This window comes from Mytilus edulis, chromosome 9 (assembly GCF_963676685.1).
Source record: "Mytilus edulis chromosome 9, xbMytEdul2.2, whole genome shotgun sequence".
In the NCBI taxonomy this organism is placed as follows: Eukaryota; Metazoa; Mollusca; class Bivalvia; order Mytilida; family Mytilidae; genus Mytilus; species Mytilus edulis.
The window spans coordinates 31415736-31431801 of NC_092352.1; the positions used below are offsets into that span (position 1 = coordinate 31415736).

At 31.8% G+C, this 16066-nt stretch overlaps 2 protein-coding genes across 2 annotated transcripts; both read right to left on the reverse strand.

Annotated features, from left to right (window-relative positions):
• Window positions 1-5582: 5582 nt before the first annotated feature.
• On the reverse strand, window positions 5583-14142 carry LOC139488097 (uncharacterized). The gene is made up of 9 exons (XM_071273480.1): window positions 13667-14142; window positions 12558-12745; window positions 11909-11975; window positions 11010-11225; window positions 10505-10634; window positions 9550-9741; window positions 8417-8587; window positions 7642-7726; window positions 5583-6664 (listed from the first exon to the last, which is right to left on the reverse strand). Exons 1-9 carry the CDS (start codon window positions 14118-14120, stop codon window positions 6512-6514), a joined length of 1656 nt encoding a protein of 551 aa, XP_071129581.1. The 5' UTR covers window positions 14121-14142; the 3' UTR covers window positions 5583-6511.
• On the reverse strand, window positions 5611-6468 carry LOC139489919 (maternal protein exuperantia-2-like). The gene has a single exon (XM_071276766.1). It carries the CDS (start codon window positions 6466-6468, stop codon window positions 5611-5613), a length of 858 nt encoding a protein of 285 aa, XP_071132867.1.
• Window positions 14143-16066: the final 1924 nt, after the last annotated feature.

A 16066-nucleotide genomic window follows, 5' to 3' on the forward strand; every position in this document is an offset into this window, starting at 1 on the left:
TAATAAGTGTTCAAAGGTACCATGATTATTGTTTAATATGCCAGACGCGCATTTCGTCTACATAAGAATCATCAGTGACGCTCAGGTCAAAATAGTTATTTAGCAAAACAAGTACAAAGTTTAAGAGCATTAAGGGCCCAAAATTCAAAACGATGTGCCAAATACGGCTAAGTTTATCTATTCCTGGGATGAGAAAATCTTTTCATTGGTATACAGACACGTTAAAAGTAAAATTTATGATTCAGTCATCATTAAAAAAGGCGAACACTTACGTATTATGCTTCGTCTTTTTTTAGGTATCAAAAAAGAGAGTTTATAGGAATTATGTATAACGTAACGGTACCCAAATTGCAACGAGTACCCAAATTGCAACTTTTTCGCGAAAATAGCAGCGGAAATCTACAAGATTTCTTGGAGACTAAACAATTTGTATTTTTATGATTTGATACTATGTACATCTTCAACATAGGTAAAAATATTTAGATATGCACAAATTGTTCATAGTATTTATCAACAGATGAAGTGTTTACTGAAAAAAACAAAATCTACTGAAACGTCACCATGCGACGTCATCAAAATGTCATCTTTTTAAAATGAGCAAATACAATATGTAACAAGTATCCTTTTCTTAAAGAACGAAGAGTAAGCATGGACTAATATCCCATTGTTCAAAATATTTGAAAAAATTAAACAAAAGCTCTGTTATTATACTTTTGACGATGCGAATTTAAGCATGGATGCAATTTGGGTACTCCTCATTTCAGAATCATTGATGGTTTGGAGGTCACTTTAGACCAATTTTGCTATGATTCCATATGGATTCAAAATTAAATTGGTGAAACCATATATTGAATAATGATACATCTACAAAATAAATATATAATCAAAACTTTTGTCTGAAGTATAAATAGACGTAGGTTAAAAAACTGTCAAAATAGGTGCAATTTGGGTACCCTGACGTTAGATCATTTTGTATTGATGTGTAACTCCTTTTGGATTTCATTTGGAACCCAAAGCTTTTTTTGCCACCTTGATTGTGTCTTCCTTCTCAAGGTATGCTGAGAACACAAATTGGAAGTTAGAGGGATTCCAACTGTAAAGCAGGTCATTATTATCACGGGGAATGCATTCTAAGTTGCCGATTATGATATTTTTTCCAGCGGTTCCAGATGAAATTGAGTAAAATGTTTTAATTGTTTGTTTGTGTGAAAGAAACAGCATTTCATTTTATTCCCTTTTCTGCATGCATCTAAGATATCTAAAAGGTTTATAAATTAAATTTTAAAACATATTCTACAGGAGGGGTTATAACCACTGAGTAGATCGCATGTACTAATTGAATCGCATGTTCATTACGTGAACTAAGAAAATTAGCAGAATAATATCCGATTGATAAATATGAGGTTTATAACTTGATAGAATGAAAATGTGACTTTAAAAATATTACCAAACGATATCATTAGCATTCAACATTAACGAAAAATATGTCACCAAATATATCGGGATTAAAATTTTGTACGACAGATGCGTGTTTCGTCTATACAACATTCAGTGCCGCTTTAACCAGAGCTGATCAATTCAAATATGATGTTGAAAGCATTGAAAATATATTCACAAGGGAAGGTAATGTATAAACTTTCATTAAGATAAGGCATCATATGCTCTAACAATTGATATGCTCCACTAACGATAGTAGAGGGACATTATGTTTTCTGGTTTGAGCATCCGTTCGTCCGTTCTTCCGTCTGTCTGTCCCGCTTCAGGTTAAAGTTTTTGGTCAAGGTAGTTTTTTTTACGAAGATGATGTCTAATCAACTTGAAACTTAGTACTCATGTTTCCTATGATATGATCTTTAGATTTTGGACCCCATTTCTCGGTGCACTAAACAAAAAAAAAATGAAAGTGCGAGTTTTAGTTTAAAGTTTTTGGTTAAAGTTTTAGGTCAAGGTAGGTTTTGATGAAGTTAACTTCTAAAAAAATTGAAACTTAGTACACATGTTCCTTATGATATGACCTTTCTAATTTGAATGCTTAATCATATTTTTGATCCAAATTTCACGGTCCACTGAACAAAGAAATGTTAGTGCGAGTGGGGCATCCGTGTCCTGATTAAGACGATCATTTCCTTGTGTCCAAAATGGTTTTAAAGCTAGGCAAACTTCTCACTTGTATTACTGTCGCATGGAATTCTTTTAAACTTACAACAATGTGTGAACAAAACAAAAAGACATAATAGGTAAAAATGTCCAAATTTCGAACACAGCAGTCAACATTGTATTATAATCAGAATATCTATAAAATAAACAAATATGTCAACAAAGAAAAATTAAACGGCATATAGACAAAGTACATCAGCATAAACGAAAGACACGAATACAAACAAAACAATTATAGCACAATAACACAATCGCGGGATGTACCGAGCCAAGCCAAAAGGATATTACTAAAAATTAACTAAACAGTAAAGATGACTAATTTACAAAGACAAATAAAAGAACACTTTAACACGTTATGTTGATGATAAACAACGGCAGTACCTAGAACTCATACGTCAAGACCATCCTGTATTATTCGTGAAGTTCGGTAAACAAATACCGATAACATGATTTCGTTATTATTTATATCAATTCAAACTTAAGCTTTTAAACAAGGACCGTAGCTGTTACTGAATAAGACACTTTTTGTTTCCTATTTTTGACACTTTGTTCACGCATCAATGACAATATAATGGAATTTGATGCGACTATCGTACAAGTGAGAGGTTTAGCGCAATAAAAATCCGTGGCTAAAACCAACATTTTCTACATTTGAAAATGCTCGTACCAAGTCAGGAATATGACAGTTGTTGTCCATTCGTTTGATGTGTTTTGTCATTTAATTTTACAATTTAATTAGGGACTTTCCGTTTTGAATTTTCCTCGGAGTTCAGTATTTTTGTGATTTTACTTTTTCCTATATGTGTCTCAATTTACTAAATATATCTTTTCGCAGTTTAGATTTTTTAGATACTAAAAAAGAATTTCATCTGTAATTTTACTGATTGTGTCCTATTGCCGATTGCTACATTTGGACTGAGTGTGGATTTGCATTGCAGGTGATGTTTGCATAGCCGAAGGACGCTTGCCTTGTCGATGCATTCGGTTTCTCTTCCTTTGTAGTTCATTTTATTTCCTCGGATTATGTGTATTACCTAGAATTGTCATCTTAATAACTTCTTTTGCCAAAATTGTATATGGGAAATATGTCAAAGAGACAACAACCCGACGAAAGAGCAGACAACAGCCGACGATCACCAATGGGTCTTCAACATAGTGAGAAGATCCCGTACCGGAGGTGTTTAAAGTACATATTCAATTGCAATGATAAGCTAATTAAGTCATGTCATTTTAACAAAAAGTAGAATGGGAATGTAGGTAATTTTACAGATATCTTTATGTCATAAATCTGGGTTAAGGGGGGGGGGGGGGGGGGGGGATAAGCCGATCCTTCTCCACAATGTGGCACCTGTTGCTTTTGTCAGTACAATCCGGTTATAAGCCTAATTCGGTAGGTCTCATTAAAGGGGTCTTAATTAAAATCAAAATAATTTTTTTGCCGCTCTCAAAATTTGCATATTTCATTAAAAATCGTTTCCCTCTCTTTAACAATCCAAGATGTCAGAAGACATCCACCTAAATGCATGATTTTATTTGCATTTATTCAGTTTAAAAAATAATGTATATTGTATAATTAGTTTTAAAAGCATGTAGATATCATATTTAAGCTAATGTCTGAATGTTTCGGACAACTGAATACAAAAGCGATCAACACAATTATTTCCTGACTTTACAGTTTTACAACATGTATAATTGACAAATGTGACGCCATATACTAACTTCGACATTTGTTATCAAGAGCGGAGAACCTACTCAATCGACTTTTATCAAATAAATACAAAAAGCTGAAGAAATGTTTCAAAACTCATCATGTATAAGGTAATTAAGGGGGTACCCAACACTAAACACCAAAAAAAACCTGTCGTTTAATTTTTCTTGTTTTTATCCCATTGATAAACTAGGTTAAGCTAAACATTTTGTAAAAATTTCGAAGGATTTGAACCATACGTTAAAAAGTTTTGGCAACTCGAATATGACATATTTTACATGCTAATATTAGCATAATTTTGAGGTTTCAGAAATATGGGTATAGGGGTATATATGTGAAAAAAAAATAAAAATGATCCTAAATTGACAAAAGCATAGTTAATAGTGAAAACTAAGGCAAATATTAGTTCACCAGTTCCTTTTGCTTGTATTTTTTTTGTTCTGGATTTAAATTTTTGTCCGAATTAAAAAAGGGGGGTCTTAAATTCAGCCCGCAAAAGTGACTTTTTTGCGTCCAGTATTTGAAGACGAAATTAAAAAAAAAAAAAAATGTGTCGTTTAATTTTTTTTAAAAACTAACCATTTGTACTGCTATATTAGTTTGTTAAATTTGTAAAATATTATAAACTTTTAACCACCAGATTTTTTTCAATTTCATTTTTTTATAATACCACCACCCTCAATAAATAAGAGCAATTTTCATTCTGATAGTATATTTGGGGCATAGTTTTCTTGTCTTTTGACCTAGGGCTTAGATATTTTGTATGTATACGTATCATCATGAGGTAGAATGTCAAATTTCATGATGACTTCATGTGACCTTGTACTTTGACCTCAAGGTCAAATAAATGTATTTTTTTGATAGAATAAAAAAACAAGGCCATATGTATTTTTTTGTCTTTTGACATAGGTCTTGCATCTTTTGTTTGAGGATGTATAATAATGAGATGGAGTGTCCTTTGTTGTGGTGACCTTCATGTGACCTTATATTTGACCTCAAGGTCAATTTTACTTTTTACTATAAGCACTCTACCATGCCATGTTGTCTTTTGACCTTGGCCTTAGATCTTTGGTATGTAGATGAATCATCATCAGATAATGTGTGTTGCACCATGATGACCTTCATGTGTTCTCAATTCGACCATAAAGTCAACTTAATGTAGTTTTTTTTTGCATGAAAATGACCAAGCCATAACTTTTGACCTTGTTCTTACATCTTTGGTATATCAGATGGGTTAACATGAAGTGGTGTGTTCCTTGCAATTTTGACCATCATGAGACTTTAAAGTTTGGTTCTTATTTTTTTTAGTAGCTTAAGAGAAATAGTTTTTGGCATATCTATATGATAGGGTACAATATCCAACCACTAGTAATAAGAATGTTTGACTTTGGCGGTCATTTTTTCTGCAGACGAAAAATGGCAAATTCTTTATTATTCAGTGTCAATTGAACTAGGACAATAACTCAAAATATAAAATTATAATGCAGGGAATCAATTTTTCATATAACTTTGTTTTATGTACACACTAATTGCATTCTTACCACCTTCTAAGTTTCATTAAATTATGTTGTGCCGTTTTTAAGGAGTTTAACTAACAAAAAAAGGACAGACAAACTGACTGACTGAAACGTCTTAACCCTGGCAAATTCATTGTGTTGGGAGAATAATAAAACAAGTATTCGGGTTGACACAGTCAGGTTATAAGAAAACGCAGACAGATATTTATTTTTTGGCCATACAAAATTTCATTCCTCAGTCTGAAAGAAGTCCTGAATGCATTTCACACTCTTTGGTGGTATCTTATGGTCCTGTAAGACAAATTTCAATCCATTTACATCTCGTACAGATGCCAGTTTGAGGTGTTTCAACGATATACCATCTTTTGCTAGTTGGATGCAAACTGGCCTTGAAACAATTTTACTACTTAGTAAGCCAGAGTAGGAGTCCATGCAATTGTGGTATGAAATGGCAAATACATCATCAGATTTCACAAGTAAGGCAAGTTTACTGTCATATAATGTTTTTAATGAATCCACATCCTCTATTGCATTGTGGGCGAGGTAATTTTCTCCTACAAACTGTTTGACAAGAGTCTGCTGCTTAAAATTTTCTACATCATGTTTGGGAATATACTTTCTAGCCACTTTCATTGTGTCAATAAAACCTTTCACTGTTTTACAAAATGTAGAAAACAAATTATATTCTTTCAATTTGTTAACAATTACAGGAATGTCAAAGTTACAAATGTTATGACCTAATATTATTGGCTGATTCTGTTCCTTTAAAAAATGTATGAAATCAAGTAGAGCTTTATGAAGTGACACCGGTTCAACTATTTGTCCTCGAACATACATCTTATTCGTTCCATGGCTGTAAGTTATACCAGTTATCTTACTGGCCTCAATTTGAATGTCCACTCTTGGAATGACATACCTATTAAAACTATTCGAATATGACTTAGCTGCTATTTGAATGATGTCGCTATTCCTTCCCAAGCCTGTTGTTTCTAAATCAAAAAAAACTTTGCATTCAGTGCCATCAAGATAAAAGGGAAGTGGAATTTCTGTGGTAAGCTCAGGGTCCTGTTGTTGATCAAACTCCATTTGAGATTCATAGGTTTTACCTTCTCTTACAAGATGTTTACGCTCATTTGTATTGCGGTTCCTTTTCTTTTGTATACGGTCGACTTTGTATTCCTTTGAATTTTTCTTTTCTTTCCGTTTTTCCATTTTTTTTATCTCTTACAGCCGAAATTGCCATCGTAAATTCTCCTGGAGAGAGGTTTGCTGCTTCATTGATCTAAACAAAAATTGCAACATAATTAAAATGTAATACATATATGCATTAAAATATTAAAAATCATGAAAAAAAACAGTAATCTCCATCTTGAACACAAATTTTGACCTATATTTGTAACTCTTTATTTATTGTGACTTGGATGGATAGTTGATTCATTAGCACACATACCACATCTTCTTATTTATAAAGATAACAATTTGAGAAGAAAGTCAAAGATAATTGAGTTACATACTAGATAAACATAATTTGTGACAATTTACATCTGCAGGGCTAAAAAAGCAATACTGTTACAGTAATCTCCTTGTATATAAACATTGGATGCACCATGTAACATGGTTTCAAAAAGATAAAATTTATGAAGGGAGAATGTGTAAGATGTCATAAATGCCTCCGCTGTAGCTTTGCAATTTTCCAAGTTAAAAAGGGACAGAACTATAGATTAACAAATGAGTTACAACACAAATTTGAACTCTGTCTGAGTGTTGTGATTCTTATATGTATCAGTTATATAAAGTCAAACTAATGTTAGAGTAAGGAAACAAAACAATTTGCATTTTTCCAAGTTATAAAGGGGCATGACTCTAGAACATTAAGTGACTCACTTTCCCTGATTAGGCAAACTTCAGTTAAAACTTCAGTTAGAGTGAGGTAAGGAAAGAGGATGAGAGTATGGTCAGACGGACGAAAAGTCATGGAGTGGACATACAGGGAGTACTAGAAATTTAATTTTCATGAACTTTAGGTCAAGGTCTTAGTTACCAATCCTGGAACTTGAGACAAGTAATATACCCACATACTTTAAATTCATTATATGCTACATCAGATTAATAAAGTTATGGTCTGAACAGGCTTTTCTGAAAAGATGAAGAAGAAGAAAGAAATAGAAAAGGAAAGAAAATGAAGAAAATGAAGAAATCGTATTCAAACACTATGTCATCCTTCATTCAAAAATAAGATGTAAAAATTTTCATAGTTACCTTGGATAAGTAGCCATATCCTTCATTTTTCTGAAGCACAGCTGCAGATAGCCTATTCTGAAGTGAGCATGATCCACCATAATGTCTAAAAAAGAGTATGAAGAACTATTTAAGTACATTAAAACATATTCCCCTCTTCATTTATTTGAACTTGATGTCAAAGGTGCAGGTAACAGTAACATACCAACTCACAAAATATGAAGACTCTTTGCAAAAGATTAATATTTTTATATAAAGTTTTACTATGATAGTATTAACTCCCTTCATTGAAAACTAATAAACTGCAACCTGCCTGACAAGAAAATTAAGTTTTACATGTATTTTTTTTTATTGATATTGGCTTTCAACTAGCTGTCAGTAATTGCAATGTTACATATTTGTTTTTCATTTATTTTATTTTTTACATTAATTTTGCCTTTAGTTTTCTTGTTTAAATTGTGTTGACTGTTGTACTTTGACATATGTATAATTGGTTTCTCTTTACAAATTGTGACTTGGATAGAAGAGGTGTCTCATTGGCACTATTACCATATCTTCTTATATAAATTTGTGATTTGGGGCCTTTTATAGCTAACTTTTTCATATGAGAATTGCTCATTGTTAAAGGCCTTACTGTAACCATAGCTGTTAATTTCTGAGTCATTCGGTCTATTGTATAGAGTTGTTTTATTGGTACAGTAATCATACGACATATTTTTTTTATACTTATATTCATTGTTGCTTAAGAATTGGAACTGAAATGCATTTAATTTAATACCACATAATTATGAATTACCTTGATTTAGGTGCCTTTACAGATACAAGCTGGTTAAAGCTTTCATTTGACTGTGTAGATCCAAGATCATTTAAAGAATTACTCCTACCAATCATTTTTGTCACTAAATTATTCAATTCAACCTTTAATCCCTCAGACTTGAGTGGTTTCCCATTTGGTAAACTTTTATACCTGAAATGGAGATGAATAAAATGAAAAAAAAGTTTACATTTCAAATTTGAATTTGCACAAAATACTTAACCTGAAACTTTAGTGTTAGCATATACATGTATGCTCTATATTTCTGTAAATGGGCAGATTAAGAAATTTTAAAATAGTGCCAGGAGGTGTTAAGAAAAAGGGTAGGTCTTAGAAAAAAGAGGGCGCAGCTTAATACAACTGCAGAGGTCTGACCTAAAATCAAAAATCTAAATAAATGGTTTAATTCAGCATATAAAAGAACCCGATATATTCCTCTTTTTTTTTTAAATCAAATAAATTTTAATTTGGACCCTTTGGACCTCAATGTGGGCCAATTTAAATGGGGCTCAAAATTATAAAAACTTAATACACGGTTAGATTCAGCATATCAAAGAACCCCATATACATGGTATATATTAAATTTTTAGTCAAAGTTTAATTTTGGACCAACTAAAAAACTGGACCCATAATCAAAAATCTAAATACATGTTTAGATTCAGCCAATCAAAGAACCCCAGGATTTCAAATTTTGTTAAAAACAATCAAAGTTTAATTTTGGACCCCTTGGATCTTAATGTAGATCAATTTGAAAACGGGACCGAAAATTACGAATCTAAATACACAGTTAGTTTTAGCATATCAAAGAACCCCTATAATTCAATTTTTTATGAAATCAAACAAAGTTTAATTTTTGACCTGTTGGACCTCAATGTAGACCAGTTTAAAAACCGTGCCATAAATCCAAAAACTTAATACACGGTTAAGTTCAGCATATAAAGAATCAATTTTTAAGATTGACATATGTATAATTTGTTTCTTTTTAAAAATTATGACTTGGATGGAAGAGGTGTCATTGGCACTCATACCACATCTTCTTATATCTATTATTTTTTTTGAGAAATAAGACAATACAGAAAATAATATGTTGTCAATACCAGTATAGAATATCTTACATAAATTTTTCTGGATTTTGATGATAGCTACACCAGTCAGCATCTTTACAATTTTCATGTGATCCAAAAATATGTGGTACAATTCTTTGCAGCCCAATCTTAATGTCATCTTCATTGTCACCTCCCTTAATGGCATACATAAAGCACCTCAATATATATTGTTTTGTTTCATCCTTTTGCAATTCTTTGTAACTGCAAAATAAGAAACAAATAATGAATGTAAATTTTTTTTAAAAATCTTTAGACTTTTATGGGGCATGGATGAGATCTTCAATCATGGAATCATGCATCTGCCTTTTAATTTTCAGAAAAAAAGGTCCTAGTTTCTATTTTTTTAATGTATGCTTTTCTATTCTAAACTTAATATAGCCTCACTAAAAACTGTTTGGTTCTTCCATAAGCCATGAAGATTATTCATATATATATACTTATAGATCATTGATGATAATTTCAACGAGAAAAGCAATCGAGTTGAGATGACCAATGATAAAATTGAGAATGGAAAGGGGAAATGTGTCAGAGACAACAACCCGACTATAGAGCAGAAAATAATCTGTTTATCGCTATTTTAACTACATTGTATGGCGACATTGTCAATTTCATTAGCAATGCCACATGCCTCCTTATTTTCTAGCGATAATTTTCCATCTCAAGCGAGTAGCATGATATGAGAAATCATCACAACAAAAGATCAAAGGAAAAATGCACCAAATAGCGATAATAATAGTTTTTTTAATTTTCAATGTAATGTTTGTGAATTCAGATAACACAAAAATCTTTATATATGTCTTTGAAAAACACAAAATTGAAATTTCATTTTAATGTTTTTTTTAAGAGTAAGTAGTCTTCACAGATCAATATAATAAGATCTTTACGTAAGATTTGATTTAGTTAAGGATGGGCTTTAGCCTTGTCATAAACATATCTGTAACACTAAAATTAATTTGTAAAATACCTCTTTGAAATATTATACAAGCTTGTTGATAACCCTTTTTTCACATGGTTCTGGTCATCTTTTTTCTGTATGTTTCCAAACTCAACTTCAAGTCTTGCTGTTGTTGAAGCATCATTATCAGCATGTATGACTGAAATGAAGATTGAATAATTATAAACCTACAAAAAGGTCAAGATATACAACGGCAAGCATATTTTTTTATTTGGAAAATAGTGATAGCTGTTATATTCTGCCTTATTTAATTACATGTAGCTAATGTATTAATAAAGCAACTTAAATAAATATAAACCGTTTTTTACATTACATTGGTCATGTTATATCATTAACTAAAAAATCAATTGATTCTATGTCATAAAAGTGTAAGAACAAAATCCAAGTTTCCTGTAAAAATTACAAAATGATCACCTTTCAAATTTGAAAGAATTGTGGAAATAAGAGTTATTTCCCTTTATATGGTATTTTCAATGCATTTTGGGGAACTCTCTATTTTGAATATGACACATACCATTAATTTCACATTCATCATCTTTTAATCTGTGGGCCATTGCCACCGCCATATCTGCCTCCATGGATTTACTAGACCCATGCCAATTTAGATGACACTCATGCTCCGGAACTGTCTCTTTTTTGTTTTGATGGAACTCACAAATCTTACATGTCTTGCTTCTTAAATCGAATGACAGCACCTTTCCTGTCTCCTTTCCAATAAAAGTTGCATGTCCTGCCAGAATAAAAAGAAAAAGGTATTACATTAACATGATGCAATTATAAATTAACAGTTAATCAAATATTGTTATGATTTGAATAGGGGTGTGAGATAACGGGTATTTTAATGAAATGCTAACAGAATGATGTCATGTTACAGATTAATATGACGAACAGATACTGATAATAAAGAGCCTGTAGTTCAGTGGTTGTTAGTTTATATCTGTCATATTTTCTTCATAAATTGTTTTGTTATTAATTATGCTGTTAGTTTTTTCATTTGAATTGTTTGGTATTTTTCATGTTGGATATAACTTTTTCTCATTGTTGAAGGTTTTATAGTTGTGTAGCTATAAATTGTCTACTTTTCGTGTGAGCTCTGGTGGACAGTTGAGTCACTAACAATCATGTACAATGTAACACATCTAACTTCTTTAATGTATACAAAATGATGACAAAAGCTCACCTATTTGCTATAATTGAACCAGGTAAGTTAAAGAGATCTACCCTAGGGATTGAATAAATATAAGTATGGGAAAATATTTCTTTAACTACAGCTTCTCATATCAATTTAAATAGTGAAATTAATGCTTTGTCCAATTAAGTTATTTATATTAGTAATTGATTCAGCAAAATTTAACAACATACAGTAAGTAAATCATGAATGTCAGACATTATATTATATAATTATGTATTTACCTGTATTACTATTATAATTCCAACCAGAGCCTCTCTTTTGCCAGCCACCATCAAAACTTGCTTCAATCTAGAAAAGATTGCATTTCTTATAAAAAAAAAGTCCCAGCAAGTTTATTATAAATTGACCTTACATGTACCTTAACCTTTAGGATACCTAGTTGTGTAGTAAGCTGCAAATACATTATTAAGAACACAAAAAAATATTTTGGGTGCATATGTTTGCAAGAAATTAGAAATTATTGTTTTTGTGGTCCTTAAAGAAATTTTGCTGGTCCTCACTATTAAATCAAATAAAAATTTTGCTGTCCTGTGCAATTTTAGGTGGTGAAAAGTCTTGATCTGTAAATGCATGTACATGTATGGTTGTTTATTCTGTTTATGAAATAATAAAAAAAACAGCTTTTAACTTTAAAAACATGTTTGATGTTATATATATATACATTTTTTACTTTCATAAGACACACAGTCCTATTACAGTCCATAATAAACAATGAAGCATTACATGATCATTCTCCATGAAGTTACACAATATAAGGATATTTTTTTTTTTTGGGGGGGGGGGGGGGGGGGGGGTAAAAAGGACTGAGTTTTCTAGAAAGAGGCATATAGTCTGGATATTCCACTTTGTATGCATACATTTAATACTTACATTGCCATTAGTGCTGAGTGACTTTTCCTCTCTTTGTGCCATATTGCAGGACTGGATTGTTACATTTTTAATTTGTCCACTTAATTCTTTCTCTTTTTTCCTTAATGTGCTCTCTGTAATGGATGGCAGGTTACATTCTGCTAGAAAGTTCTGCAGATGAGTTGGGCCCATCCCTGCATGTATCATTCCTTTAATAGAATATGAGGTATAATCAAAAATTGAGAAAGAAAATTGATTGCTTAATTATGGAAAATATACACACCTGCATTTCTAAGACTAAGAAACAGTTGTGTTATAAACTTTAGTAAAGATGGTAATTTTTTTCTCTTAAAATTGTAAAATTCTATAAAATTTCCTAAACTGAAGATAAATTTACAGGACACAAGCTGTCAGTCCTGTGCTAATTTCTCTGACTTGGCTTACAAAATATCTAAGAATATTAACATGATATGATGATGTACATGTAGTTGTACATTTAATGGTGAAGCCCTAAAAAAAAATTCACAGCTTATAATTAGTTATTTTAACTCTTTTCAAAGCCTAATTAGGCTATGAAGAAGATACATGTAAGAAGGGAGGGGTTGAAAGTTGTTGATGTTTATTGAACAATAACAATATTTTCAACAATTAATTTGCTATACATGTAACACAGGCACTTGTCTCCTATATGCCTTAATCATGTTTAATCTAAAAAGCTTTCACAATTAACACAACAATTTGCCCAAGTTTGCAAGCAATATATATATGCACTGTTTAAGTTAGACACATTAATTAGTAGTAATTGACCCCAAGGACTCTTTTTAGTTTTTAAACAAAAAATCATGGATGCATTTAAATATAATTATGTCAAATGTCAAATAAACAATGCAACATGTTAAATGTAAACCAGGCACGGATTCAGGGGGGCGTTCGGATACCCCCTTTTTTTTGGACAATCAATGGATTTGAATGGGACATGTAGTTGGAACACCCATTTGTCCTGGGTTAGGAACCCCCTTCTTAAAAAATGGCTGGATCCGCCCCTGTAAACAGTAAAACAAAAATTGTAAATATTAGCATCATACAGACTAATTAGTATTATAATTTACAATCATGTGATATAATCATACCTATGGAAGCTTTTGTGTTGATGTCATAACTTCCAGATGGTCCTCTCTTCCCAAAATGCACATCAGTAACAGTATGACACAGTTTACAATCAACCATCAGTAGACCACCTAGCCCAAACAATCGTTCTCCTACAATATCTGACAGGTGAAGTGGACACTTGCAAGTACAGCAATACATTCCTTCCGACAGGATATTCCACTCTACAATTCTTCTCCCAATTGTCCAAGATTTTGATACATCAGACGTGTTATCACCTTCCAATTCAGCCTCGGCCCCAACATCAAGATAATCGTATACGTAATTGCCATGATCATTACGCAAGCCGACTTGCGGAGAATCTTCCAATTTCTTGCCATCATTTAACCATTTGAAGTAATCTGAACGACTCGATTTCTTATCGGCAGATTTAGATCTTGAAAATTTACCAAACGTATTACGTTTACGCTGTTCCATTATGACAGTGATGTACCGTCTGCTTCATAACAACATTTAAATAATAAAATATTTATAAATTCACTTTTACAAACTTTTGAAAGAAATCAATTAGGAGCATGTATTGGACCCATTTATTGTGGTATCCCAACAGTAGCTGACGATGTTGCTTTAATCTCAACAGATCCATATGAGTTACAAACAATGTTAAATGTACAGGCAGATCATGCAAACAAATTGAGATATCTACTCAGTGAGCAAAAATCTACTATATTAGTATATAACGATAAATTGCCAAAATCTTGGTCTTTGAATGGAAAATCAGTAACACTTTCTGAATCTGCAGTTCACCTTGGAATAGATAGAAATATAACTAAAAATGCTGGGGTTAAAGAAGTTGTGAACAAGCGTATTACTACGGCAAGGAAAACTGTATACTCCCTTATGGGTGCTGGGTTACACGGTTTGAATGGAGTAAATCCAAAAGTTTCTGTACACTTGATTCAAATATATGTTATACCTAGACTACTATATGGTTTAGATGTCATATCGCTCTCAAATACAGATATACAAAAGATGGAACTATTCTTTAGACAATTATTAAAGCAAATTCAGCACTTGCCTAAACGCACATCAATAGCTGCAACTTTACTATTATTAGGGCGTATTCCTATAGAGGGAGAAATTCATAAGAAAATTCTGAAAACATTTGGAAATATAATTAGAAATGATAAGTCTGTTGAAAGAGAAATTGCTTTTAGACAATTGGCTATGAAAGATGAAAAATCTGGAAGTTGGTTTACAAAACTACACAATTTAACTGTAATTTATGGATTGCCATCGCCTTATGATATCATTGAGAATCCACCATCAAAAATAAGCTGGAATAGACTTGTGAATAACTGTATAAATAATCATTTTTTACAAAATTTAAAGAAGGAAGCTAAAGAAAAGTCATCCTTGAAATATATTAATTTTAATGATTCCAACATAGGAACTGTGCATAATATTTGGAAAAGCAGTGGGACTGACCCATACTCTATTAATATGGCTGCAATTAAAGTTAAAATCGCCACCGGAATAATGATTCTTCAGTATCAGAGGTCTAGATTTTCAAAAAACTGTATCTCAGCAATCTGTCCATTATGTAACATTGAACCAGAAGATATGACTCACTTTATACTTAAATGTGAAAAACTGTCAAGCATAAGAAATCGCTTTATGCAAGAGTTGAAATCTCTTCTCGTAGATTGTAATAAGCCACCTTTGCTAATTCAAGAACTATTTGATGACAAGGAGAATCTTTTACATCTAGTTATAGACTGTACATCATATCATTTTCTTACCTACAAGGAACAGGTCCGTATAGAGACATTAACCAGAGGTCTGTGTTACAAACTATATCACAAACGTTTACTTTTAATGTCCGAGTAAATTTGATTCGCACTTAATGGATTGTGTCAGGATTTATTCTGCAATATTGAGAGATGGATAGTGTTTGAACTGAAAACTCGTATCCAAGGCTTGTAAAATATCAAGTGGTTTTAGATTTTAAATATTTTATTAGCGTGTTTTATATGGAATAATTGTCTACAAAATGAACAGTGAAACGTTTTTTAGATTTTAAAGATACCAAGGACAGTGTTTTGAACAGTAAATGCTATTGCGAGGGCAGGAGTATTTTAATTATAGTCTATAACACTATGTTATATGGAGATATAATAGTGATACGGTTATGAAACGATTGGACTGTGTAAGATATATAGTTAACTACGTTTACATGGTGATGGATTAGTCCGCATGCTGTATATATGTTACTGATATATAAATTATTAAAATAACTACCTACGTATACTGATTTTATGAGTGCCCCGTGTGTAAGGGTTAGGGTGCAAATAAGGGTGCAAATTGGAATTACGCTATAGAAGCGAAGCTCCTGCTAGAGGAGGAAGATAAAGACTAGGTAA

Bases quoted from the DNA above. Each gene is read 5' to 3' on its own strand.
- LOC139489919 (XM_071276766.1), bottom strand. From the start codon at position 6,468: ATGGAGTTTGATCAACAACAGGACCCTGAGCTTACCACAGAAATTCCA.
- LOC139488097 (XM_071273480.1), bottom strand. From the start codon at position 14,120: ATGGAACAGCGTAAACGTAATACGTTTGGTAAATTTTCAAGATCTAAA. The intron at 8,588-9,549 runs GTAAGATATTCT...TCTCCATTTCAG, and splicing joins CAAAATCCAGAAAAATTTAT to GTATAAAAGTTTACCAAATG. The intron at 6,665-7,641 runs GTAACTATGAAA...ATTTTTGTTTAG, and splicing joins GATATGGCTACTTATCCAAG to ATCAATGAAGCAGCAAACCT.